Here is a 27133-nt window from a genome sequence, read left to right on the forward strand (position 1 = left end):
TCATTGTGCAGCTTAAACATTTCCAATTGATGTCATCTTTTATATTGTCTCTTTTTAAAAGAGCATACTTTATCTACAAACATAAGATAGGACATGAACAAGTTACACAGGTAACCATTAAAAGGTTCTTTGCATATAAAAAAGGGCTTGCTTCTATTTGCGAAAGACCACTTGAAGAATGTTTTCTTATTGGGTGTTTTGGATGACAAATGAGGATTACAATTTACCATTAACATCCCTGAGGGTGTTTAAAGATGTCATGCATTGTTAAAAATACATGCCAATACCTGCTTTAGCAGAACTATGTGCATATAAGCTGCACAATGCCATCTCTGGAAATCCTAACGCACAAGATTATAAAGTATATAAAAAGGAAAAATTGGCTATATTTTAGACGTTTCTTTGCTTGGTTGACTTTCAAAAACCAGACATCAGATTATAAAGATGGGTCCTTTTTGACAGTAAACATGCGACAAAATATAGTGGGTGCATGTACGGGGTACATATTGTACACTGCACAGTAACTATATGACCTGCTACACAGTACTTTAAAAAAGCAGTGCACATGCTCCAAGCATAAAATTACAACTGTTCCCCAATGCCACAAAGGCAAACCTAATGCAAGGAAGAACAATTTTAATGTAGAACCATTAAAACCAACATAGGATTGGTCACAACTGTGCTGCCTTCATTACAGAGCCTCCTGTGGACCTTTTCTGCAGTCTTAAAGGGGAAGTAAAAAGTTTTTAACTTGTACCTACAGGTAAGCTTATAATAAGGCTTACCTGTAGGTACAGTGAATATCTCCTAAACTTGCACTTTTTTTGGAGATATTCACACTGCATGCAGCCGGTGGCATCACCTTTGAATGCGCTCTGAAGGGACGGCATACCAGTGCTGTCCCCTCAGAGCAGCAGCCTGTGAAGTAATCGTGGCTCGGCCAGTTAGACTGCCTGAGCATGCGAACTTGGAGGGAAAACTGGGTAAAGATGGAAGCCCTGCCAACAGTGACAGTGCACCGCTGGAGGGCTTTGTTCGAACATAAGTATTTTAGAATGTGCTCATTATGCCATTGTCTTGCAGGTGTTTTTTTTTGGAAAGGCTGTGGTTTACTACCGCTTTAAAACTGCTAAACCTGTGCTAGTCTATATTTGCAACATATGGAAGTATTATGCAAAACTGAGATAATGGGTACTTGAAAAAAATAAAGGAAAAAAAAGTGTAAAACCTGTAAATTTTTACATTTTACTGGAAAATTTAGCTAGTAACAGATTAATGGCAACCCCTTTTTTAGATACCTGCACAGAAACAAGGATTTGTTACACCAAGATCTGAATGCCTTCCATAATAACCAGATTCATGTGAATAAAATGTAGGGATATCATAACCATCTTTCATTCCAAATGTACATTTTTATAGTCCAAACACTGGCCCATTTCTTATGAGTTATGTGCATATTGCAGTGTGCGGTTTCCAGGAGTAGACAAGACAGAAGATAGTGCTCTTTTTTAGAAAGGCTGAAGACTCATTTGCATGCAGCAGCCTGAGGGATCCAATACTTCTGAAAATGTGGGGATAGAGGAAATGCTCAACCAAAAGGAGCTGAAGGTGGCAAAATTAAGTCTAAAATCCTATACTGCCACACATCTTATAGTCTAGATGCAGAAGAATTAGGGGCTGAACAAAAAGACAAAGCTTTGATCATGCCCTACACTGCATTTGGGCAAGCCTACCATGCATCTCCGCTTCCAATGGACAAGCAACAAATCATACTGTAACCAATGATCAGTACAGGTATGAAATGTTTGGCCTTTTCTTGATGAAGTGTGATGTGAAGCAAGTGGAGTAAGGGGGAACGCCATGGGATGATGCTTCAAACGTCGTATCGATTGTGTGCATTTGGGTGGTTCTGTCGACTATACTGAAAATGATCAGTCAGTATATTTGTCCGACTATACTGATAGTCTCTTCCAGGAGTGAAAGCAGCAATGCCATTCTGAAGCTTTTCTGGATGTTCATGGTGGTGATCCAAGCCTTGAATCTCTCCAGAGGCAATAGGAAGTAATTGCTTCTTTGCTTCCTGGTTCGTATCATATTTGGCCTGAAAAACAATAACAGCAGTCACGCAAGAGCATATGAGCAGATATGGGAAAATAAATCACCAATTCCCCATTTAAACTGCAACTTTCTAATACATTTCTGGCAGTGTTTAATTACTGCCTGCATATAGTGTGAATACAATAACATTTCTCATTGACGGCATAGATTGTTTTAGAAATGGCTGTGAACAAGGATTTGTGAATTGGTTTGCAGCACATGTATGACTAAGCACCATTGAGAGTGTGAAACACGTCAGCTTTTTTATCCAGTACCCTGCTGTGGTTTATACTTTTATTTTGCGGCTGTCCAGACCTTCCCTCTTATGACGATTGTGTCACCATAACCCACCACCACAGAGGTGTCTTTACTAGGCGTTGCAGCACAACAAGGCACCAATGTGCTTTGCACTGCTGAAAATGCAGCCTGAACGTTTTGGGTGAATTGGGCTGCCCATTCCAATTGACTGCCTTAAAGCGGTTGCATAGGAAAAACTTTTTTTTCTCCTGGCACCTGTAAAGGAAAAAGCATAATGAGCTAGTATGCACCACATACTAGCTCATTATGAAATACTTGCCTTGGAACGAGGTGTCGTTACCGCTGTCGGTCCATGCCGAGGGAGATGACATTTCCCCTCGGCGTGTCTTCCGGGTATCGCGGCTCCAGCCGCAATGTCGTCACTCCCGTGCATGCGCACAGGAGACTTCTGTCCGGCAACTGCCGGGCCTTAAGCCGAACATCCCCTGTGCGCATGCGCTGCTGCATCTCCTAGGTTAAGGAGATTTTTTTTACCTACAGGTAAGTCTTATTATAGGCTTACCTGTAGGTAAAAGTAAAAAAAAAAACCCTATACAACCATTTAACATAAATTAGTGTGTGCGCTAATGCAGCGCGATAGCATGAACCCAGCCTTGGTTTGAGGGTGGGGGGTTTGGGAATATGACCAGGTTTCATGTTACACCCCAAATATGGGTATTACATAAAACATGCTCTCAAAAGTGCACTATGCCTATAACTAGGCCAGCATTTTGGGCTCATGTTGGTGTTGTGGAGCAGACTCAGGGCTATTCTGTAAAACTGATGGGGTTGGCTGTACTCTGCACAGAGGGAACCAGGAAACCCTCAGCTTTTAGAGTTTCTGGCTTCACAACTGTCAGAATTCTGGCCAGAAAGCCAGGTGCATAGCTGATCAAGCATTCTTGGCTAAAGAGGAAGGTAGATATACAACACCAATTCCAAAAAAGTTAGGACGTTGTGTAAAATCTCAGAAACCATTATTTTATTCAAAATAGAAAACATTTCAAATATTTAAACAGAAAATGTACCATTTCAAGAAAAAAGGTATGTAAAGCAAAACATTTTTTAAAATCTTGGCTAAATGTATGTAGAAGCATTAGAATCCTGTTGGGTAGCTTTATCCAGATTATTGGTCTTAAAGACTAATTTCTCTGGTACAGAAGAGGGATGGGGGAATAAAAACGTTGAGCCGTCACAAACACATAAGATAAAAGGAAAATTTCTGCTTTACAGACAATTTTACTTGACCATTTTCACACATATCTAAAGTCTACATATCCCATTTAACCAACAAAACAAAGGCTTATTATGGGACCACTCACCTTGTTATAAAGAAAAACTCCAAGAATTGCAGTCAACATGCCTAAAACATTAGTGCCAGTCACCGGATTGCGAAGCATGAAAAGAGAGACTGTAATAACCATGATCCTTTTTGTGGCATTGGCTACAGAATAACTTAGAGGGCTTATAAGATTAAGGATGCTGAAGGCAATCAGGTTCTGGGCAAAGTTACAAGTCCCGCTGATTACCAGGAGGAGAAGTGTCCATGACCATTGAGAGATGGAGCTCTGGAGAGGATGACAAATAGAGGGATGAAATGCAAGAAACAAAGAAAAAAAAAAAAAAAAAACAATCCATTTAAACATTTATATAATAGCAAGTGATGAGATTAATTCACCTTAAACTGATATTTCAGTTTTTGGTAGATGCTGGGAAATGTAACCTAGCAATGGAACCATTACTTAAGAAATCCATTGGAAAGATATCCATCTTAATTCCTGGCAATGCACTCCATCCAATGCATTCAATGGAATATACAAGTTAAAAATCCAAAAGGATACATTAGGCCCTTGGAACTAGACAAATCAGGCGATTTGTTCTGGGAACATAATCACACAGATCAGAGGGACCAAAGAAACAGTTGCTTGATTCATCTTGCCAACACCTAATAACTTTGTAAAAAAAAAAAAAAAAAAAACCTTAAAATAAATGGCCCAAGTATGCGGATCAGGTAACTCAGAAAATAGAAATAAAAATATTCTGCATTTCAGCTAGCTAACCTATACAGAAAGAGGCCAGTAATGGGAGCCTCCATAATTCTCACAGGAATTTTTTTTTAAATCAGTAAAATAATGTTTTTGTTAAGACTTCTTGGGACACATTGGAAGAACCTCTGTCCAACAAGTGAATTATTAAGACATATTGCAGTATTTGTCCATGCCTTTCCTCAAATATCCCCAACAAGTCATGTTTCCATAGGATAACCATTCAATTATAGAATCTTAAGTCTCACGTATTTCTTGCATCAAATGATACAACAGCATCAACCTATTTTCTATCAGGGTGTAACTAGGGACATTGGTTATAACCAGTTCTTAATGAGCTGAAATTACTGTGTATAAGTCACAGGCTAAATTGCTAGGTTTAAACCTGTAAAGGCTACACGGGAATGTTTAGGACACGTGTCAAAGATCTAAACAATGTTATTGCTCACCTCTCCGAATATGCTACCTGTCTGGTTATTCCGACGATGCTTTAGCTACACTACTCTCTGACCTACTAACCCACAATATGCATATAGATAAAGCCATTTTTTGTGACACGTGACCTAGACTACACACCCAACGATTGGTCAGAAATGTTGCTGGCGACGCATAAGGTCTCCAAAAATGTGGCAGCATTAGAAACATCCGATAAAAGTACTGTGCAGATGAGATTTGGTACCACATCGGATAGCAAGATATTTTCCGGGTTACCCAGCCACCCGTTTCAGGGGTTGCAGCAATCACAAAATTTAAAAAATGTAGCAGACTTGTCCCCTGGGTGCTCAAATCTTTTGAATCAAACCCACCTATTCAAAATGTCAATCCAACACGACCCTTGGATAGAGTTATTAACTGCTGAACCCTCAGAGTTGACCAGGAACCAAATAACATCTCTTATGTCATGACCGCTGCAAAACAGGTCATCACCAGACTGTGGAAGGAGTCAGTTCTCTGTACGGTTTGCTACTAAAAAACAAAGTCACTCGGGCGATGATACACGCTAAAGCCTGGTACACACGATCGATTTTCCTTGGACAAAGAGTAGGACTTTTGTCTGAAGGGCGTTGGCCATGAACTTGTCTTGCATACAAACAGCAAAAAATTGTCGGACAAACTACTTTTTTTTTTTTTAGCTCTTTAGCGCCACCCATTGGGCAAGTTCTGCTAATGTGTTATGGTTAGCATTGCTTCTGAGCATGCACGTTTGTACTTTGGATAATCCGACAACACACATTTGTTAGTAAGCTATGAATAAGCACTAAGGTTTGGTGTGAAACACGTCAGCTTGTACCTCGTTTGCTGTGGCATGTATCCTGTGTGTTTCACAAATTCAGGAATGAAATTGTACGAGTTCAGCTGAACTTGCACGATTTCAATCCCGCCGTCAGCGTGAACCTGGGTTCAATCACAAAGTAGCACTGTAATGTAGCATGTAAATATTATGCAAATTATATTTATGCCTGTATATTTACACACCCACAGGCCCTTTTCTAACTAAGTGTTACTAACCTCAAAACTACTTAAAGCGGGGGTTCACCTCAATTTTTTTTTTTTTTTTAAAAGCCAGCAGCTACAAATACAGCAGATGCTGGCTTTTAAAAAATTAACACTTACCTGTCCAAGTCCCCGTGACGTCGGCAGCTGAAGCCGAGCGGTAGCTCGGCTCTCCTGGCCGCCATCCTCGGTAAGGGCTTCACTGCCCGGTTCCCTACTGTGCATGCGCGAGTCACGCTGTGCACTTCCCAGTGGTCCCCGTTGTGTTATGGGAGCCGAGTGTTTCCCGGAATACAACGGGGGGGGGGGGGGGGGGAGGCGGAGAGGCCGGACTCAAATGTGACACCAGGGGGGGGGTGGGGGGTTATGAAAAGTGGAGTTTCACCTTTAAAATGCCAGTCATCTATGACTTTCTAAATGTTTAAACTTGGCTTCCTTGTTTGGGGGGGGGGGGGGGGGGCTCTGTATGCACTTAAACATTTTCTGCCCATACGATTGGTTGCTTGTTATTCCTCATAAGCTATCCTCTTGTTAAAACACTGACTGAGCATGTCACTGGGACTGGCCATGTCTACAACAGGAAGACCTAACTTACTCAACATTGAAGAGCAGGAATTGGCTGCAGGAGGTAGGAAGGGATTAGAATTTTATACAAATGGCTGCCATTCAGAGAAATAATGTTTGCTAAAATTCTAGCAATGTATAAAACAAACTAGGGGAAGATGGGTTTTCCCCTTCATTCTCACAGCAAACTTCCACTTTGAATACACAAAATTTTCTGACATGCATTTTTATGAAATAAACTAAATAAGTTTTATTTATATGTTTTTGGGACAATTTTCAGGCTAAATTTCTGAAGGCTACTCACCGCCACCTGCCATAAACATTACTGCAAGATTGTCCCAAAAGGCATAACAACTTTGGGCTGAGATCACAGCAGGTCTTAAATGCATTGTGGTGTCATTCTTTCTAAATAGCAGTCCAACACAGTAAGGAAATGCATCTGTGCTGGAGCACACCGTGCATCAAGTTAAGAAAAAAAGGGTTCGGTGACGTTTTGGCTAGACTAGGATGAAATGGCAGCACATTGTAAATCATTCAATACACAGGTGTTACCCCTGACTTGCCAACAAATGAGCAACAATTTACATTGAAGAAACAAGAAAATTAGGAAAAAAGGTAAATTTACCAGATCACTCTCCACCAAGAAGGATGAAAGATCCAGTAACACCCATGTAGGTATCATGAAAAATACAGCATGACATCCCAGAAGGTTCAGTAATCTTAGATGATGGATTCGGGAATCACGCAGCACCTATTGGAGTTAAAATATTTTTTACTTATGCCATTTTAACAATTTTAAAGTATGCTTGATGTGGTAATTAAGACAAATTAGACAACAAGAGGAGATATAATGCATAAAAAGGCATGAGATACTTGCATTTAAAAAAAGACTACTATTCTGATCTCTATAAAGTAAATGCCAACGCCATGCAGCTTTTTTTCCACTGATTGGTCATGGCTGCAAAAGCAGTCCAGTTCTCCTAACAAGTGTAATAATGTTTGGTATGGAATGAAGATTGTCCTCTGCTCACCCGTATAACAAGCTGAAAGATGGGTCATCCCGACACACCCTAAACTATTCCACAATGTTAATAATATTACACATTTTTGAAAACCGTATATACAGTATTGGTGAATTATTTTAGCTCATATGTTTTTGCTAAAACAAGTGTGGTGTTAGAGAAGTACAGTCAAAGCTTGTTTGGCTGTACTTTTTATGGATCACAAGAGTGCAATTCGTTTTGCACCTCTGTGACCTGTTTTCAGTCCACTCTCTGCTGATCTCACCAATGTCAGTCCAGGTACCGTGTCATCCTGACCACGGAGTCTGAATCTGCCAGGTGCCTGGACCGACACCCCTCTCAGCAAGCCACAGAGTGCCACTCCGCCCCCTCCACAGCTCAGCGTTCCAATGAGCGAGAAGGGAGAAGAGCAGAGAGCTGTGACTGAGTCTACAGATCTCTGAAAACCGAGAGATCGGCGATGTTCGATCGCTCAGTTCTCAGTGTAGAGGCACCTGGAGACAGATCGGACCTATGCTGCATCTGCCAGATTTCCTTACCCACAATGGTGGCAGCACCCGACAGCTGATGGAAACATCAGCTGCGGTGCTGACATTGCTGGACTCCTGGACAGGCAAGTGTCCTATTAAAAGTCAGCCACTGCAGTATGTGTAGCTGCTGGCTTTTAATTTTTTGCAGGGGTGGGCGGACCTCCTCTTTAAATACATAGCAATCATGAATGCTGCGTTTTAAAATATAGAATAAGTCTGCCAATTTCCCTACTCAAGGAACTTCCCTTAGTATAGGTTCTGATTGCTGTGTGTTGAACGATGTGACACACTTTTCCAACATGCAGAGAAACACGCTGCCATATAGCATGTTTCTAGTGCAAGCTTTTGGCCCTTTAACATGTTGCTTAAAGCGGAGGTTCACCCAAAAAACATCTATATAAGATCATATTCTTTATACTTTCAACATGTACAGTAGGCCCTTTTTTTTTGGGCTGTACATACCTTATTATGGCCATTTTTAGTCCGACTTCCGGTACGCTCCCGTGGGAGTAGGCGTTTCTATGCTGCGGCGCAATGTCATCTGGGACTTCGCACAGACGATTGACGTCCTTGAGAAAAAGTTCCCCCCGGCGGATAAGGCCCCCCCCCCCCTCTATTGCGTAGGCGCGTCACGAGAGTCACAGAGTTTCCGAAAGAACCCGAACATGCAGAGCTGCGCGTCAGCTCTATACGGTGCCTGCGCAGTCAGCTCTACACGGCTCCTAGTTGGTGCGCAGGCACCGTGTAGAGCCGACTCGCAGCTCTGAATGTTCGGGTTCTTTCGGAAACTCTGACTCTCGGGACGCACCTACGCAATGGGGGGGGGGCCTTATCCGCCGGGGGAACTTGTTCTCAAGGACGTCAATCATCTGGGCGAAGTCCCAGATGACATTGCGCCACAGCATAGAAATGCCTACTCCCGCGGGATTGAGTACCCGGAAGCCGGATTGAAAATAGCCATAATAAGGTATGTACAGCCAAAAAAAAAAAAAAAGGGCCTACTGTACATGTTGGAAGTATAAAGAATATAATCTTATATAGATGTTATTTGGGTGAACCTCCGCTTTAAGCAGCCAATTAAATGAACGGGCTACCTACACACAGCGTGCAGGTATGTGCGCGCACCTGCAGTAGTGCGAACCAAGCCTTACAGGCAGAGTGACCCCCCACCCCCAAACTAAACCAGCTGGGTAGGGTTGCTAGACATCTACACACTTACCTTCTTGGAAAAGATGTTTTGCAGAGAGAAACACAGAGTGGCAGCAAGAGCACTGATCAGGCCCCACATGTCAAAGGAGATTTCAGTAACAGTTGCCAGAAGAACTCCTCCAATAATTGGAACCAAAGATAAATACACCTAGGTGGACATGAAAAATACTTTTAGGAAACATCATTCACTTGTAAGTTGCCCTACATGCACGTATAAATGCACCATTATTCCTCTCTTGCAACACCAACTTCCCTCTCCTCCCTACGGTCTTAGGCCCCATGCACACGAGACGCTGCTAAACTCGAGTTCAGAGGCATTTGGGCATTTTTTTCAACTGCCCCTGAACACATTTAATGTTATCCTATGTGTCCATGCACACAATCACGTTTTTTGGCGTTTCAAAGCAGTTGGGTTTAGGGCCGTTTTTCCAAACCCAAAATTTTGGGTTCAGAGGCTTTCAGCTTTTGCGTTTTAGACGCAAATCGCGGCAAAACGCGGTACCGGCGTTTTGCCGCGATTTCGTTTATAGGCGTTTTTAAAGGTGACCTATTTTTTTACATTAGAAATCTCAAAAATGATGGCAAATGATGAAAAACCATAAAAAAAAAAACATAAAAAATGTAATTGCTTGCATTGCATTGTGGACAATCCACAACTTGTGGCAGGTGACGTGGCCAGTGGACAATCCACAACTTGTGGCAGGTGACATGGCCAGGTGACGTGGCAAGTGGACAACCCACAACTCGTTGTAGGTGACGTGGCCAGGTGATGTGTCAGGTGACGTGGCCAGGTCACGTGGCCAGTGGACAATCCACAACTTGTGGCAGGTAACATGGCCAGGTGACGTGGCAAGTGTACAATCCACAACTTGTGGTAGGTGACGTGGCCAGGTGACGTGGCAGGTGATGTGGCCAGGTGACGTGGCAGGTGACGTAGCCAGGTGACATGGCAAGTGGACAATCCACAACTTGTGGCAGGTAACGTGGCCAGGTGATGTGGCAGGTGACGTGGCTTGGTGACGTGGCCAGTCCACAACTTGTTGCAGGTGACGTGGCCAGTTGACGTGGCAGGTGACGTGGCCAGTGGACAATCCACAACTTGTGGCAGGTGATGTGGCCAGGTGATGTGGGAGGTGACGTGGCAAGTGGACAATCCACAACTTGCAGCAGGTGACGTGGCCAGGTGACGTGGCCAGTGGACAATCCACAACTTGTGGCAGGTGGGGTGGCCAGGTGACATGGCAGATGACGTGGCAAGTGGACAATACACAACTTGAGGCAGGTGACGTGGCAAGTGGACAATCCACAACTTATTGTAGGTGACGTGGCCAGGTGATGTGGCAGGTAACATGGCCAGGTGACGTGGCAAGTGTACAATCCACAACTTGTGGTAGGTGACGTGGCCAGGTGACGTGGCAGGTGATGTGGCCAGGTGACGTGGCAGGTGACGTAGCCAGGTGACATGGCAAGTGGACAATCCACAACTTGTGGCAGGTAACGTGGCCAGGTGATGTGGCAGGTGACGTGGCTTGGTGACGTGGCCAGTGGACAATCCACAACTTGTTGCAGGTGACGTGGCCAGTTGACGTGGCAGGTGACGTGGCCAGTGGACAATCCACAACTTGTGGCAGGTGATGTGGCCAGGTGATGTGGCAGGTGACGTGGCCAGGTGACATGGCAAGTGGACAATCCACAACTTGCAGCAGGTGACGTGGCCAGGTGACGTGGCCAGTGGACAATCCACAACTTGTGGCAGGTGGGGTGGCCAGGTGACATGGCAGATGACGTGGCAAGTGGACAATACACAACTTGAGGCAGGTGACGTGGCAAGTGGACAATCCACAACTTATTGTAGGTGACGTGGCCAGGTGATGTGGCAGGTGACGTGGCCAGGTGCCGTGGCCAGTGGACAATCCACAACTTGTGGCAGGTGGCGTGGCCAGGTGACGTGGCAAGTGGACAATTCACAACTTGGCAGGTGACGTGGCCAGTTGATGTGGCAGGTGACGTGGCCAGTGGACAATCCACAACTTGTGGCAGGTGACGTGGCCAGGTGACGTGGCAGGTGATGTGGCCAGGTGACGTGGCAGGTGACGTGGCCAGGTGACGTGGCAAGTGGACAATCCACAACTTGTGGCAGGTGACGTGGCCAGGTGACATGGCAGGTGACGTGACAGGTGGCGTGGCCAATGGACAATCCACAACTTGTGGCAGGTGACGTGGCCAGGTGACATGGCAGGTGACGTGGCAGGTGGCGTGGCCAGTGGACAATTCACAACTTGTGGCAAGTGGCGTGGCCAGGTGACGTGGCAAGTGGACAATTCACAACTTGGCAGGTGACGTGGCCAGTTGATGTGGCAGGTGACGTGGCCAGTGGACAATCCACAACTTGTGGCAGGTGACGTGGCCAGTTGACGTGGCAGGTGGCGTGGCCAGTGGACAATCCACAACTTGTGGCAGGTGACGTGGCCAGGTGACGTGGCAGGTGATGTGGCCAGGTGGCATGGCAGGTGACGTGGCCAGGTGACGTGGCCAGGTGACAATCCACAACTTGTGGCAGGTGACGTGGCAGGTGACGTGGCCAGGTGACATGGCAGGTGACGTGGCCAGTGGACAATCCACAACTTGTGGCAGGTGACGTGGCCAGGTGATGTGGCAAGTGGACAATCCACAACTTGTGGCAGGTGACGTGGCCAGGTGATGTGGCAGGTGACGTGGCCAGGTGACATGGCAAGTGGACAATCCACAACTTGCGGCTGGTGACGTGGCCAGTGGACAATCCACAACTTGTGGCAGGTGGGGTGACCAGGTGACATGGCAGATGACGTGGCAAGTGGACAATACACAACTTGAGGCAGGTGACGTGGCCAGGTGATGTGGCAAGTGGACAATTCACAACTTGGCAGGTGACGTGGCCAGTTGATGTGGCAGGTGACGTGGCCAGTTGATGTGGCAGGTGACGTGGCCAGTGGACAATCCACAACTTGTGGCAGGTGACGTGGCCAGGTGATGTGGCAGGTGACGTGGCAAGTGACACGCTAAATACACGTACACTGCTGCTCTCTCAGCTGCTCTGGTCTCACAAAATAGCTGAAATGGTTAAATAATATTGTTTTTTGAGCTTAGGGAGGGTCTTATGATGTTTCTTAACCAAATGCTTATAAACGCAAACGCGGTAAAACGCGGTAAAACGCGGTAAAACGCCGCGAAATTCGCGGCAAAAATGGGCGTTTTAAACGCCGGTTTTTGCGTTTGAAAACTTGTGTTTAGATGAGTTTGCATTTGCTTCTCGTGTGCATGGGGCCTTAATGTTTCTCTCCCCTCTAAATTAGGGGGCATATTTTGATAATACAGACAGTTGCCACCCTGACAAGTTTTTGTGGAATGATCCATTATTGGTTATATGTTAACATATGGTACATCCAACTGTTCTGAAACACACACACACACACACACACACACACACACACACACACACACTATGTAGTTTACTGAAGAGAACAAACATCATGGAGGCTATCCAATAGGAGCCAAGACCGAATGCGACTGCTGCTCCACACTCACCCTTGTGGTCTGCTTTTCCTTCATTATTATTCGAGACAACAGCACCACCCATATTGGCATTGTGGCCTTCACTGAAAAATAAAGAGTAAAATACTTCAAGGCATAGCCAATACAAAGAGCTCAGTTGTGTTGCTCAGAGCATCTAATATAGTATAGGTCAGACAAGGAACAAATAATTACATTTTACCTTTTACAATGGCTGCATTAGGATAGAGTTACAAATAATATTCAGGTGCACGAACAAAGCATTTATTTTAAAAATAAATATCAGACAACGAGCAAAGGCAATCGAGTCCGAGAGATTCCGGTTCTGTGCTCACATCCGATGACACTAGCACATTTCGCACAGAATTCACCAAGCCCTTTCAAAATTATCTGATCAACTAGACTCCAGTAAAGGCCTTGGTTACTATGGGTTTTTGCACAATAGAAACTGCTCTTTGACTAAGAAATGTAAACTGATTTAAGTTCTGTTTACATTAGTGCAGCTTTGAAATCGTGCCACTTCAGCGTGATTTCAAAGCCGCACATCAGTACGATTTGCACTGCCCATTTCATTGCAGCTTGCGACTTCATTTAACAGAATGCAAGTCGCAATGAAATTGGTAAAAAGTAGCGAACGATACTTTTTCATAATCACTGCAACATGAGTCACATTAATACGAACAGTTCCATTACCGGCGAGGGGGGTGACAATCGCATGACAAGTCGCACCAGTGTGAACGGGGACTAAATGATGCTTCAAGCTAAAGATGCATTGGGTTGCAAATTGCAGAGCAACTCAGCCCTACAGTAGTTTTATGTCAGCCATAGATGGGTCGAATCTTGATCCATGTAGGGGCAGGCTAGTTTCATCGTTCCATCGTTCGACTAGGGTACAACCAGTCTGCCTGATTTTTTTACATGCGATTACTGCCGATGGCTATAGCCACTAGCAGTAGTCATTATGTTCTGCATCCAGCAAGGTTCCCTGCAGGCAGAGCACAATAGTGCTGCAGAAGAGATTCCACCAATAACACTGTTTGTGTTGATGTGGGGATCTAGAGATTTTCTTTCCTTCCACCCGTGGTGAAAGAAAAGTCGAATAATCTATGACTTGCCTTTGAGTAGCCTCACAACTACTTTTTACACATGCATCCCTGCGGCTGGGCCGAGTTCCCGGAGAGAGTCTCTTACCTTCCAGTTGGCAGTGGAAAAGTCCTTTACTGTCCACACAGTATGTGCATGGCATTTGTCACTGTTCAGGGAGCTTGTGCTTGCCACATCTTGTCAGCAAGATCTCACATCTACAATGAACACAACTGACTTACTGTATAGAATGGTTGCAGAGCATTTAGGAAACATCCCATACACTGCATAAAGCATACACAACTCAGCCAACCTGTTCAAAAGGCAGCAGTGAAACCAGACACCTAAAGCAAGCTAGAGGGTGGGAAGAGGCAAGCACAGTAGGAAAGGATATTTTATTAAGACATATTAGAAAATAGTCAACCGATTCCAGCAACAAAGTCAATCAGTTGCAACCAGGATTGCAATATCTGCAACATTATTAAAACGCAAAACAGTCATGCAAGAACTTCTCAGGTTACTATACAATTCAGTAATTACTCTGTCTAACATATGTGGCAATACTTATGTTAGGTTCACACTTAAAAAAGCACCTGTTATTTTTTTCAAAGAGATATGGAGGAGGTGTGAACAAACTATTGAAAATAATAGTAGGTTTGAACAAGGACTAAAATGATTGTACAGTAATACCTTGAATTATGAGCATAACTCGTTCCAGAAACATGCTTATAATCCAAAGCACTCATATATATCAAAGCAGGTTTCCCCATAAGAAATCATGAAAACTCAGATGATTCGTTCTACAACGAATGTATGCAGTACTGTATGTGGCCAGAGGTGCGGGGATGCTGGTGACGCTCTGAGACACTCAGGAACTGTTGACACTTTTGAGTGCTCCGACGCACATTATTCCCGCCCTACAAAGTTGTGGAGCGCTTCCGAGCGTCCGAGTTCTCCAGCGCCCCCCAGACCTCTGGCCACATACGGTGATACACACACCAGCGGCTTGAGTCCTGCTCACAAGTCAGGATTTAAAAAAAATTATATAGTTAGTCTTGCGAAATTCTCATATACCATGTAAACCAAGGTCTCACTGTATATGATGATTTATTTAATTTTTAAACAGGTTTATACTCATTTGCTATGTGCAATGGAACAGCACAGACAGTACAGCCCCGAATCCCCTCTTCTCCCACACTGGAGCTCCTGGCTGCTCTCCATAAGTATCCCCACAGGAAGCAGCTTGTGCAGGCTTGCTCCACAGCAAAAAATTAAGGTAACAAAAAAAAAAAAATAAATAAAAAGTTTAGGCCAGGGGTGTCCAAACTTTGAAAGATGGCCAGATTTGACGAAGTGATAGTGCGTGAGGGCCGACCATTTTGCCTGACATTCTTTGAACCATTAAAATTTGTGTAAGTTTGTTTATCCGAGCACTAATACACTGCCCAAAGAGAATTCTACCTTTGTGGCTGTGTGTGGTGAATATACATCTCCTCTTTGGCCCCCCAACAAATCCCAGAGCTCCGCTCAGGGTAAGGATGAGCTCAGGTTGTAAAAAATATTTATTTTCTCGTCTTTATTCCCTGAGAAATCTGGCCTTTATCTCTTCTGTGGCCCCCAAGATCTCTATATCTATCTATCTATCTGATTATCTATCTATCTGATTATCTATCTATCTGATTATCTATCTATCTGATTATCTATCTATCTGATTATCTATCTATCTGATTATCTATCTATCTGATTATCTATCTATCTGATTATCTATCTATCTGATTATCTATCTATCTGATTATCTATCTATCTGATTATCTATCTATCTGATTATCTATCTATCTGATTATCTATCTATCTGATTATCTATCTATCTGATTATCTATCTATCTGATTATCTATCTATCTGATTATCTATCTATCTGATTATCTATCTATCTGATTATCTATCTATCTATCTATCTATCTATCTATCTATCTATCTATCTATCTATCTATCTATCTATCTATCTATCTATCTATCTATCTATCTATCTATCTATCTATCTATCTATCTATCTTTTTTTTCGGTTTATATCCGTTACAGTAGTAAACTTATCTTATCCCCTGAGAAATCCTTGAGTGCCTCTCACTACAAGGATGACCTCGGGCAAGCCCGCTAGGACACTGACAGCGCCCACACCACTGCCAATCACCACCGCCATTCACAGGCACTGAGAACTCTGCAGCTGTGGACTGGGAAAGTACTTAGGCTTTATAACCACTTTAAATCTGGACATAAAAGCTTAAATTATGTCTGCTTCCAGCTCAATTGGACAAAACAAAAAACGAGCCATGGATGGTCTATCAGCATCCCCAAGCTTTACAAAAGTGGATCTAAAAATCGACTGATTGGAAATGTATCAGTAAGTGCATCCTGTCAGATATTAGACTGCGATGGAGATTCCTTCACCAATGCGATTAACATGGATGGAGGAATCAATGATCAAGAAACCTAGCCGTGTTGCTAGCATAAGAAACTGATAACCATCTAAACAAAAGGTTTACATTTTAACCACTTAACAACCAGAAACGTACTGGTACATTGCTAGACTTTGAGTGGTTATACTGGGATGATATGTCTGCAGCTGCAGGCGTCATCTCGGTATCGTTTAAGCCAGGGGTCTCCAAACTACGGCCCGCGGGCCACATCCGGCCCGCCAGGCCATTTCTTCCGGCCCGCAGCGTGACTCCTTAGTCCACCTGTTAGTTGTGGAATCTGCGCTGCATATTCGCCCCAGGCAATATGCAGCGCAGGTCCCGCAATCCCTCCCGGCATCTCACTGTGTGTGTTGGCTGCTGGGACCACGGCATCCCAGCAGCCAATAAGGTGTTTAGGGCAGACCCGTTGCCGCCTCCCTGCTCCCGCCTCCCGCCTCGCTGTTAACCAGTAACGAGTGTGCAATACCAGCGGGGCGGGAGTCGGGAGATGCAGCAGGTCTGCACAGCCAGTGATGGAGAGTGGAGACGCGCTGGACACATGCAAGGAGGGGGGCTGATACACTTGAGTGGGGGTGGGTTGAATGGCGCTGATGGGGCACAAACATCTGGGGGCTGATGACTCTGATGGGGACACACGTGGAGGGGGTCTTCAGACCGATTTGGACACAAATTTTGGGGGGCTGATGACTCTGCTGGGGACACACGTGGAGGGGGGGTTGTAGACTGATAGGGACACACATTTTGGGGCGCTTATGACTCTGATGGGGACATACATGTGGGGGGGGGGGGGCTGATGACTGATGGGGACATAAATGTGGGGGGGGGGGCTGATGACTGATGGGACATAAATATATATATATGGGGGGGGGGGGGGGGTGATGACTCTGATGGGGACACAAATATCTGTGGGGTCTGATGGGGACACAAATGTGGGGGGCTGATGATTTTGATGGGGACACAAATATCTGTGGGGTTTGATGGGGACACAAATGTGGGGGTGCTGGTGGCTCTTATGGGGACACAAACATGTGAGGAGGGGGGCTGATGGCTCTAATGGTGACACAAATATGCAGGCGGGGGTGGGCTGTGATGGGGACACAAATGTGCAGGGAGACTCGGATAAATGATGGGGGGGGCTCTAATGGGGACACCAATTTGTGGGGATAGCCTAATGAGTGATGGGGACACAGAAGAATGGGGACACAGATGAATGGGGAGACTGATGGGGACACAGATGAATGCGGAGACTGATGGGGACACAGATGAATGGGGAGACTGATGGGGACACAGATGAATGGGGAGACTGATGGGGACACAGATGAATGCGGAGACTGATGGGGACACAGATGAATGGGGACACAGATGAATGGGAAGACTGATGGGGACACAGATGGATGGGGACACAGATGAATGGGGACACAGATGAATGGGGACACAGATGAATGGGGACACAGATGGATGGGGACACAGATGGATGGGGACACAGATGGATGGGGAGACTGATGGGGACACAGATGAATGGGGAGACTGATGGGGACACAGATGAATGCGGAGACTGATGGGGACACAGATGAATGCGGAGACTGATGGGGACACAGATGAATGCGGAGACTGATGGGGACACAGATGAATGGGGACACAGATGAATGGGAAGACTGATGGGGACACAGATGGATGGGGACACAGATGAATGGGGACACAGATGAATGGGGACACAGATGAATGGGGACACAGATGAATGGGGACACAGATGAATGGGGACACAGATGAATGGGGACACAGATGAATGGGGACACAGATGAATGGGGACACAGATGGATGGGGACACAGATAAATGGGGACACAGATAAATGGGGACACAGATGATGGGGTCACAGATGAATGGGGACACAGATGAATGGGGACACAGATGAATGGGGACACAGATGAATGGGGACACAGATGAATGGGGACACAGATGGATGGGGAAACTGATGGGGACACAGATGAATGGGGACACAGATGAATGGGGACACAGATGGATGGGGACACAGATGGATGGGGACACAGATGAATGGGGACACAGATGGATGGGGACACAGATGGATGGGGACACAGATGGATGGGGACACAGATGGATGGGGACACAGATGGATGGGGACACAGATAAATGGGGACACAGATGATGGGGTCACAGATGAATGGGGACACAGATGAATGGGGACACAGATGAATGGGGACACAGATGAATGGGGACGCAGGTGGATGGGGAAACTGATGGGGACACAGATGAATGGGGACACAGATGGATGGGGACACAGATGGATGGGGAGACTGATGGGGACACAGATGAATGGGGAGACTGATGGGGACACAGATGGATGGGGAGACAGATGGATGGGGAGACTGATGGGGACACAGATGAATGGGGACACAAATGAATGGGAAGACTGATGGGGACACAGATGAATGGGGACACAGATGAATGGGAAGACTGATGGGGACACAGATGAATGGGGACACAGATGAATAGGAAGACTGATGGGGACACAGATGATGGTGACACAGATGGATGGGGAGACTGATAGGGACACAGATGAATGGGGAGACTGATAGGGACACAGATGAATGGGGAGACTGATAGGGACACAGATGATGGTGACACAGATGGATGGGGAGACTGATGGGGACACAGATGATGGGGACACAGGTGGATGGGGACACTGATGGGGACACAGATGAATGGGGACACTGATGGGGACACAGATGAATGGGGAGACTGATGGGGACACAGATGATGGTGACACAGATGGATGGGGAGACTGATGGGGACACAGATGATGGTGACACAGATGATGGGGACACAGGTGGATGGGGACACAGATGATGGTGACACAGATGGATGGGGAGACTGATGGGGACACAGATGATGGGGACACAGATGATGGGGACACAGGTGGATGGGGACACTGATGGGGACACAGATGAATGGGGACACAGATGGATGGGGACACTGATGGGGACACAGATGAATGGGGACACAGATGAATGGGGAGACTGATGGGGACACAGGTGGATGGGGACACAGATGGATGGGGACACAGATGGATGGGGAGACTGATGGATGGGGAGACTGATGGATGGGGAGACTGATGGATGGGGAGACTGATGGGGACACAGATGATGGGGACACAGATAAATGGGGACACAGATGAATGGGAAGACTGATGGGGACACAGATGATGGTGACACGGATGTAAAGCCTCATGCACGCTGGAAGTTTAGCCCCGCTGCATGATGCTCCAGCGTTTAGGTGCCAGCAAAGAATATAGGAGCACCATCCAATCCTGCTGTCAGCAGTAAGTCAAATTCTATTCTATTCTTCTTCTGTGGATTTATTTATAAATTATGTTTCCGGCCCGCGAATATGTGTAAAATATAGAATGTGGCCCTCGAAGTAAAAAGTTTGGAGACCCCTGGTTTAAGCCATCGGTTGGCTTTCTTAGCAATCCTAGTGGCCAAAAAGTGTAAAGGGACAGTGTAAAAAAAATATAATATATATATAATATATTATATATATATATTATATATATATAATATATATATATATATATATATATATATATATATATATATATATATATATATATATATATATATATATATATATATATATATATATATATATATAAAATTAAAATTTAACGGGCCGCCATACAAAGGTTAATGCATGAGTGTAAAACGCGATCGGACCACATGTGAGGCATTACTGAAAACGTCAGATTGAGGGCAGCAATTCTAGCACTAGACCTCCTGTGTAAATCTAAAGTGATAACCTGTAAAGGCTTTTAAACTTTGGATGCCTGTGGATGATAACATTTATGTAGTTTGTCACTGTTGTACGGGCATGCCCAATTTTAAAGCGCAATATGTTTGGTATCTATGTACTCGGCATAAAAACATTTAGATTTTACCAATTGGGTATTAGATTGTGTTTTTGTGCATTGAAATTTAACGTATTTTTTCCCAAAAGATTGTGTACATACCATGCGACATAAAAATTAAAAACACCCACCATTTTATTTTCTAGGGCTTGCAAAAATAAACAACGTGTGTAGGTTTTAAGCAATCTTCTAGCCAAAAATACTGATTTTTACATGTAAACAAAAAGGCCTGGTGCTCAAGCCACACAAGCTACCTGGCTCACTGGATTGTTCTAGCCTTATAGTACAGAATCTGCGACCGGAGGCAAAATGCATGATTTATATTTTTACACTTTTTCCTATATCTGCTGAACATGGAACAAATGCCATGACACAGCACAGGCATTTGTTTGCAGAGGGAGTAGTCATTCCTCCCATGTGTCAGAAATGTAACTGAATGGAAACTGGGATTAATAAAGTCATCACAGTCATCGGTCTGTATTTCAGAAGGTCATCGTTTCATAATGTAGGCTGCCACAGCTCACTCTGGATATCTGACAGCAGCAGTGACATACATATTAATGCAACAACAGTGTTGATCACATTTTGCAGAAAAATTCTAGTTGCTAAGTGACCACCGCAAATCATTTCACGCTCATTATAAAAAATCTCATATATGGTCTGTAAATGACCAAATTGTTGACCTATTCATAATGTTGTCAAACTTAGGACTACCAGTTAGACCTCGTGCACACAAGCCATTTTGCAGTTTTTCCTGCCTCTAAAATGTCCCCCAATGTGTCCAAGCACACACAAGCTTTTACAGGCATTCAGAGGCAAGAAAAAACCCAGGGCCAGCACGCTCAGGAATAGGAGTGTTCCAACATTAAACATTTGACAAGTGTCTAAACACACTTTAGCACATCAAGCGCTTGGACATTCATTCAAATGCCCAGAATAAATATTCTGCCCAATGGAATGAAAGAATTCCCAAATTCTTGATGGGCCTAAACATGTTTGACACTTTTCTTTCCCCTGGAGCATAGGCGTCTAGTCGAGCAAAAAAAAAAAAAAAAAAGAAGTCCTGCATGCATAGGGCCTAAGGTTTAAAGCGGAGCGCCACCCTAAAGTGAAATTTCCGCTCATCGGAACCCTCTCCCCCCCTCCGGTGTCACATTTGGCACCTTTCAGGGGGGAGTGCAGAAACCTGTCTAAGACAGGTATTTGCACCACTTCCAGGAATAGACTCTGCAGGGACCTTTCAGGCAGTGCATCACTTCCTGTCCCCCCGTTGTGTTCTGGGAAACACACGGCTCCCAGAACACAGCGTGGACCAGCGAGGACGGCGCAGTGCGACTCGCACATGCACAGTAGGGAATTCCCTCACCGAGGATGGCGGTGGGGGCAGCCGAGAGATGAACGATTGCTCGTCTTCTGCTGCCGACGTCGTTGGACTCTAGGATAGGTAAGTCAGCAGCTGCAGTCTTTGTAGCTGCTGGCTTTTAATAAAAAAAAATTACGGCGGAGCTCCGCTTTAACCAGCATTTGACAACACAAAAGGATCTTTCAAAGAACAGCTTTATTTTTCCTGATGCTTTTTCCTGATGCTGTGACAAATTCTGCATCACCCTGAATTTTTGCTGCTACATATTTTCTTTGCATCGTTGAAACATTAAGAATAATTTTGCACTCTGATTATTAAAAGTAGTATGGGATTTTTATTTTTGATTCATACTTTCCTCAGTGGATGGAGCATCAGACCGATGTTCCATCTGTCCCCCCGCCATCTTTCCTTACTGCTTCTCCACGCTCACTGGAGCGATGAGCCGCGGAGGGGCAGGGAGAGGCTGTCTCAGCCGCTCGCTGAGACTTCCATCAATTAGGGCAGCTGGAAGATCCAGACTTTGAAGTCGCGATGACACGCTGCCCCGACTGATGGCAGCGACATCAGTGGAGAGCGGACTCTGCAGAAAACAGGTCACAGGAGTGCAAAACGAATTGCACTCCTGTGACCCTTAGGAGAAGCCCAGCCAAAAAAGCTCAGGCTGGCCTTATCCTTTAATCATTACAATACTTTGTTTGATTTTATGCTTACATAATTATTCGACTTGATTTTATTGTTCACCAATTACCTCATTTAGAACAACATAAGAGCCCTTTAACACTGGCAGCGCCCAGGCATCGGTGGATTTCAATGGGCAGAGGCATTTTAGGAGCAGTGTATCCACTGTTCCTAAAGCGCTGCAAAGAAACTGCTTGCAGGACTTTTGATGTCTTGCCAGCGCAGCGCCCAAGTGTAAAAGAACTCAGGCTCTTACACTGGGATTGCAGATGAGGCTTTTTTCAGGCGCTTTACAGGTGCTATTTCTAAAAAAACGCCTCCAGTGTGAAAGGGGTCTAAAAAGTTTCCTCATCATTTATGTCTACATCTATGCTTCACAACTTGAATAAGACTTAGACCCGGGGATTGTCCATTTCATACACTAGTAGACCATCAAAATGTAAAATTTGTCTTTAGCACACATCAGTTGAACAAACATGTCCAGAAAGTAAAATTAAACTGTATTCTTTCACAGTACAGGGCAATTTGGCCTGGTAAAGTGAGTCATGCCTCTAAAGCACACAGGTTCTGCCACAGAAAAAAAAAAAAAAATTTCAGTGCACCGTACAAATGTTGGCTTAAATTACATTTTATATAGAGTTGTGCCGATACTAGTATTGGTCCCGATACAGAGTATTTGCAGGAGTGCTTGTACTCGTGCAAATGCTCTCGATGCCTAGTCCGAAACCTGGACACTCAGGGATGATTGAAACGAAGGGTGAAGTTATAATTACCAACCTCCCTGTGTGGCTTTCAATAAAGCAGCCGACAGCCACAGAGGGGAGAGGAGGAAAAGCACACAGGGAGATTGGCGTTTAACTTCACCCGCCGCACCGATTGTTCCCGAGTGTTCACTGCATCCTCCGGCTCCCCTTTGTCGTTCCACCCTTGTCCCCTTTTGTGTGCTCCTCTGGTGCCACCGCTGGGACCCCCCCCTCCTCCCAATCTTTCAGGATGGAGAACAGAGGATAGAGAGTGGATGATGGAGCCGGTAAATATGTGATTTGCCGCCTCCTTCCATTTCCGAATGCACAGACAGTAATTACTGATGGTCCATTCATAACTAAGCATCGTAAACAGTTTATGATGTTTCAGTTTATGAATAGAGAGGAGCCGCTGTCTTCTCTATAACATCTGGTAAAAATGATGAAGTTACTTTCCTGCGCCTGTGAGGCAATCATTTTAAAATGAGGAAAGCTTTATTCCAAGGAGAGTTTCCCAGTTCCTGCTCCCAGTCTCAAATGTAGAAGGGATGATTGTAAGAAGCAAGTTTAGATATGGTATAAGAGCACTCGGTCAGAAAAGCATAGGTTTTCGAATAGGGTTAGGTCCCCATGTAGCCCTGTTTTAGGTTTATCGTAAAAAAGTGTTGAAGTTGAAAGTAGTGCAAGTTGGATGGGGTGCCATGTCTCGCAAAGGTTTCACCCCGTTGGAATAGTCTGTCAGATAGGAAATGGATTCGATATCTGCCATTGAAGAACACCTTTGCCACTCATCCCAGTTGGAAACCCTGGGTTTTCTAGAATCTAGGTCATGGGATCCAGGCAAGAGGAGATACCGTATGTCCTAATAACTTTGTTCCCTGCTTTAGGGGGTGTTACATAGCAGATAACGTGGGAAAGTAATTCAGCTTGTATAATTTATGAAGTTGTGATAGAAATTAAACACCAAGATATTTAATAGAACCATGGGCCCATTAAAACAGGAACTTGCAACAAAAAAAAAAAAAAACACAGGAACTTGCCAGGAGGGAAGTCTTGGGTACTGGAGGCAAGTGAAATGTCAAGGCACTGGGATTTCGTGACATTCATTTTTAATGTACTAAAGTTTTCCAGGGGAATGGTGGGGAAGGCAATTTGAGGGTTAGAGCAGGGGTTGACAAATTTGTTTGGAATCTAGGAGCCAGGTAAAAAAGTTAGGAGCCAGAAAACGCGCCCTGTCCCGACGAGCTTGCGTGCAGAAGCAAACACATACGTGAGCAGCACCCGCATATGTAAACGGTTTTTAAACCACACATGTGAGGTATCGCCGCGATTGGTAGAGTGAGAGCAATAATTCTAGCCCTAGACCTCCTCTGTAACTCAAAACATGCAACCTGTAGATTTTTTTTAAACGTCGCCTATGAAGATTTTAAAGGGTAAACGTTTGTCGGCATTCCAAGAGCGGACGCAATTTTGAAGCGTGGGTATGAATTTACTCGGCATAACATTATCTATCATAATATTAAAAAAAATGGGGATAACTTTACTGTTGTCTTATTTTTTAATTAAAAAAAGTGTAATTTTTTCACAAAAAAAGTGTGCTTGTAAGACCGCTGCGCAAATACGGCGTGACAGAAAGTATTGCAACGATCGCCATTTTATTCTCTAGGGTGTTAGGATAAAAAATATATATAATGTTTGGGGGTTCTAATTAGAGGGAAGAATATGGCAGTGAAAATAGTGAAAAACAACATTAGAATTGCTGTTTAACTTGTAATGCTTAACTTGTAATACCAACGGCTCACCACCAGATGGCGCCCCCCCTCCAAGCCAAGTCGACAGGACCCCATTTCTAGTCGCCATGGCGACCTGGCGCCCGGGATTTGTCGAGCCCTGGGTTAGAGACATGAAGCTATGCTTGTTCATCGCTATGATGTACAATATCGGAGATAGGGGGCATCTGACACATTTTGTTAGAGATGTGAACCGGGGCTGATAAAAGGCTGTGCCCCCTAATATGAGCTGTCGGTCAAGAATAGAGCACCGTTATTGGACTAACTACAGTTCAGTGTGGAAGATGGAATTCATACACAGAGAAGGGTGGAACATTTTACATCAATCGCAAACCTCAACGTAGCTTTTTCTTGGCTTGCGGTATTTAAATGTCAGGGTATGCAAACTGATGCTTTTTTCTAGATACATGCCGACAAGTTAAATCACTGAAGTATTCCTATTACTAGTCTACCTAGACTATTAAGCACCACAAGTGACCTGCCTAAATGTACATCCTCTCAGCAGCCCTCCCACATGCTGCTTTTAGGTATTGCTGACCCTAAAAAGCAGTGCTCCTTAGGTGTACACATGAACTTGCCCATTTTGTCAAGCACGGTGGAATGCATTTGAGTAGGAACATTTCTTCAGGGGATTCCCACTGGTCTTGCAAAACCACCAAGCACATTGCCACTGTAGCCCCTGTCAGCCTTTGCTTAAAGCACAATTTGACTCCCCTTTTCTTTAATATCACTCTGTCCCCCTCCTTTCAAGAAATCAGATTTTTTGGGAGGGGTGCGCAGTTTGTGCTTTTGCCTTAAATCACCAGTTGCCCAAAGCCTCCTGAGATACTCTCCTTATGCATCCCAGAAAGCTTTGGGTTAATTTAGAAAGATGTTGCATCCTGTCATTCTGACTAACCCAGCAAACCAGATAAGAGAAAAAAAAAAAAAAAGATAGCGGAGTGTAGAGCTGCACGATTCTGGCTAAAATGAGAATCACAATTTTATTGCTTAGAAGATGGATCACAATTCTCTGACGATTCTCACGGCGTAACATCTTTGACATTCAAAAAAATAATTGGGCTAACTTTACCATTTCGTTTTTAATATGTGATCACCGCTGGGCACCCGCGATCGCTCATTACAGAGTGAGAACCGGGAGATGTGTGTGTAAATACACAGCTCCTGGTCCTGTCAGGGGGAGAAATGCCTGACCGTCTGTTCATACAATGAATGAACAGCGATCAGTCATTTCCCCAAGTCAGTCCCACCCCCCCCCCCTTCAGTTAGAACACACCCAGGGAACATACTTAACCCCTTCCTCGCCCCCTAGTGTTAACCCCTTCCCTGCCAGTGGCATTTTTATAGTAATCAATGCATTTTTATAGCACTGATCGCTATAAAAATGCCAATGGTCACAAAAGTGTCAAAAGTGTCCGCCATAATGTGGCAGTACCGATAAAAATGGCTCATCGCCGCCATTACTAGTAAAAAAACTAATAAAAATGCCATAAAACTATCCCCTTATTTTGTAAACGCCATAACTTTTTGAGCAAACCAAACGCGCTTATTGCGATTTTTGCTTACGAAAAATATGTAGAAGAATACGTATCGGCCTAAACTGAGGAAATTTTTTTTTTTTTTTTTTTTTATAATATATATATATATATATATATATATATATATATATATATATATATATATATATATATATATATATATATATATATATATATATATATATATATATATATATATATATATATATATATATATATATATATATATATATATATATATATATATATATATATATATATATATATATATATATATATATATCTATTGAAGCTAAAAATAAAAAAAATATTTTTTTTTTTCAAAATTGTCGCTCTATTTTTGTTTATAGGGCAAAAACTAAAAACCAGAGGTGATCAAATACCACCAAAAGAAAGCTCCATTTGTGAAAAAAAAAAAAATAAATAAAAAAAAAAAGGACGCCAATTTTGTTTGGGAGCCACGTCGCACGACCGCGCAATTGTCAGTTAAATCGACGCAGTGCCAAATCGCAAAAAGTGGCCTGGTCTTTGACCAGCAATATGGTCCGGAGCTGAAGTGGTTAAGAAACAAGTGTCAGAAAAAGATTTAGACTGCAAGTGGTTAAACTTCCTGCATTTACACACAGAAATTTGATCCAAGAAGGAAGTGTTGGTTACAATGTTTCACGTTGTTAAAAACTTGTCAAACTGGGTTTTCTTTACACACACAAGTTTATCCCTTTGATCTAAGAAG

At 44.1% G+C, this 27133-nt stretch overlaps 1 protein-coding gene across 1 annotated transcript in view; it reads right to left on the reverse strand.

Moving 5' to 3' along the window:
* Nucleotides 1–1231: 1231 nt before the first annotated feature.
* Nucleotides 1232–27133, reverse strand: part of SLC35E1 (solute carrier family 35 member E1) — a 32035-nt gene continuing 6133 nt past the window's right edge. Inside the window, exons 2-6 of the mRNA XM_040321041.1 lie at nucleotides 12823–12893; nucleotides 9269–9406; nucleotides 7123–7248; nucleotides 3717–3962; nucleotides 1232–2101 (exon numbers count right to left, since the gene is read on the reverse strand). Coding sequence (XP_040176975.1) covers nucleotides 1874–2101; nucleotides 3717–3962; nucleotides 7123–7248; nucleotides 9269–9406; nucleotides 12823–12893 — 809 coding nt within the window. The 3' untranslated portion in view covers nucleotides 1232–1873. The remainder of the gene's footprint in view (nucleotides 2102–3716; nucleotides 3963–7122; nucleotides 7249–9268; nucleotides 9407–12822; nucleotides 12894–27133) is intronic.

The sequence above is a fragment of the Rana temporaria genome, chromosome 1 (genome assembly GCF_905171775.1).
Source record: "Rana temporaria chromosome 1, aRanTem1.1, whole genome shotgun sequence".
Classification (NCBI taxonomy): domain Eukaryota; kingdom Metazoa; phylum Chordata; class Amphibia; order Anura; family Ranidae; genus Rana; species Rana temporaria.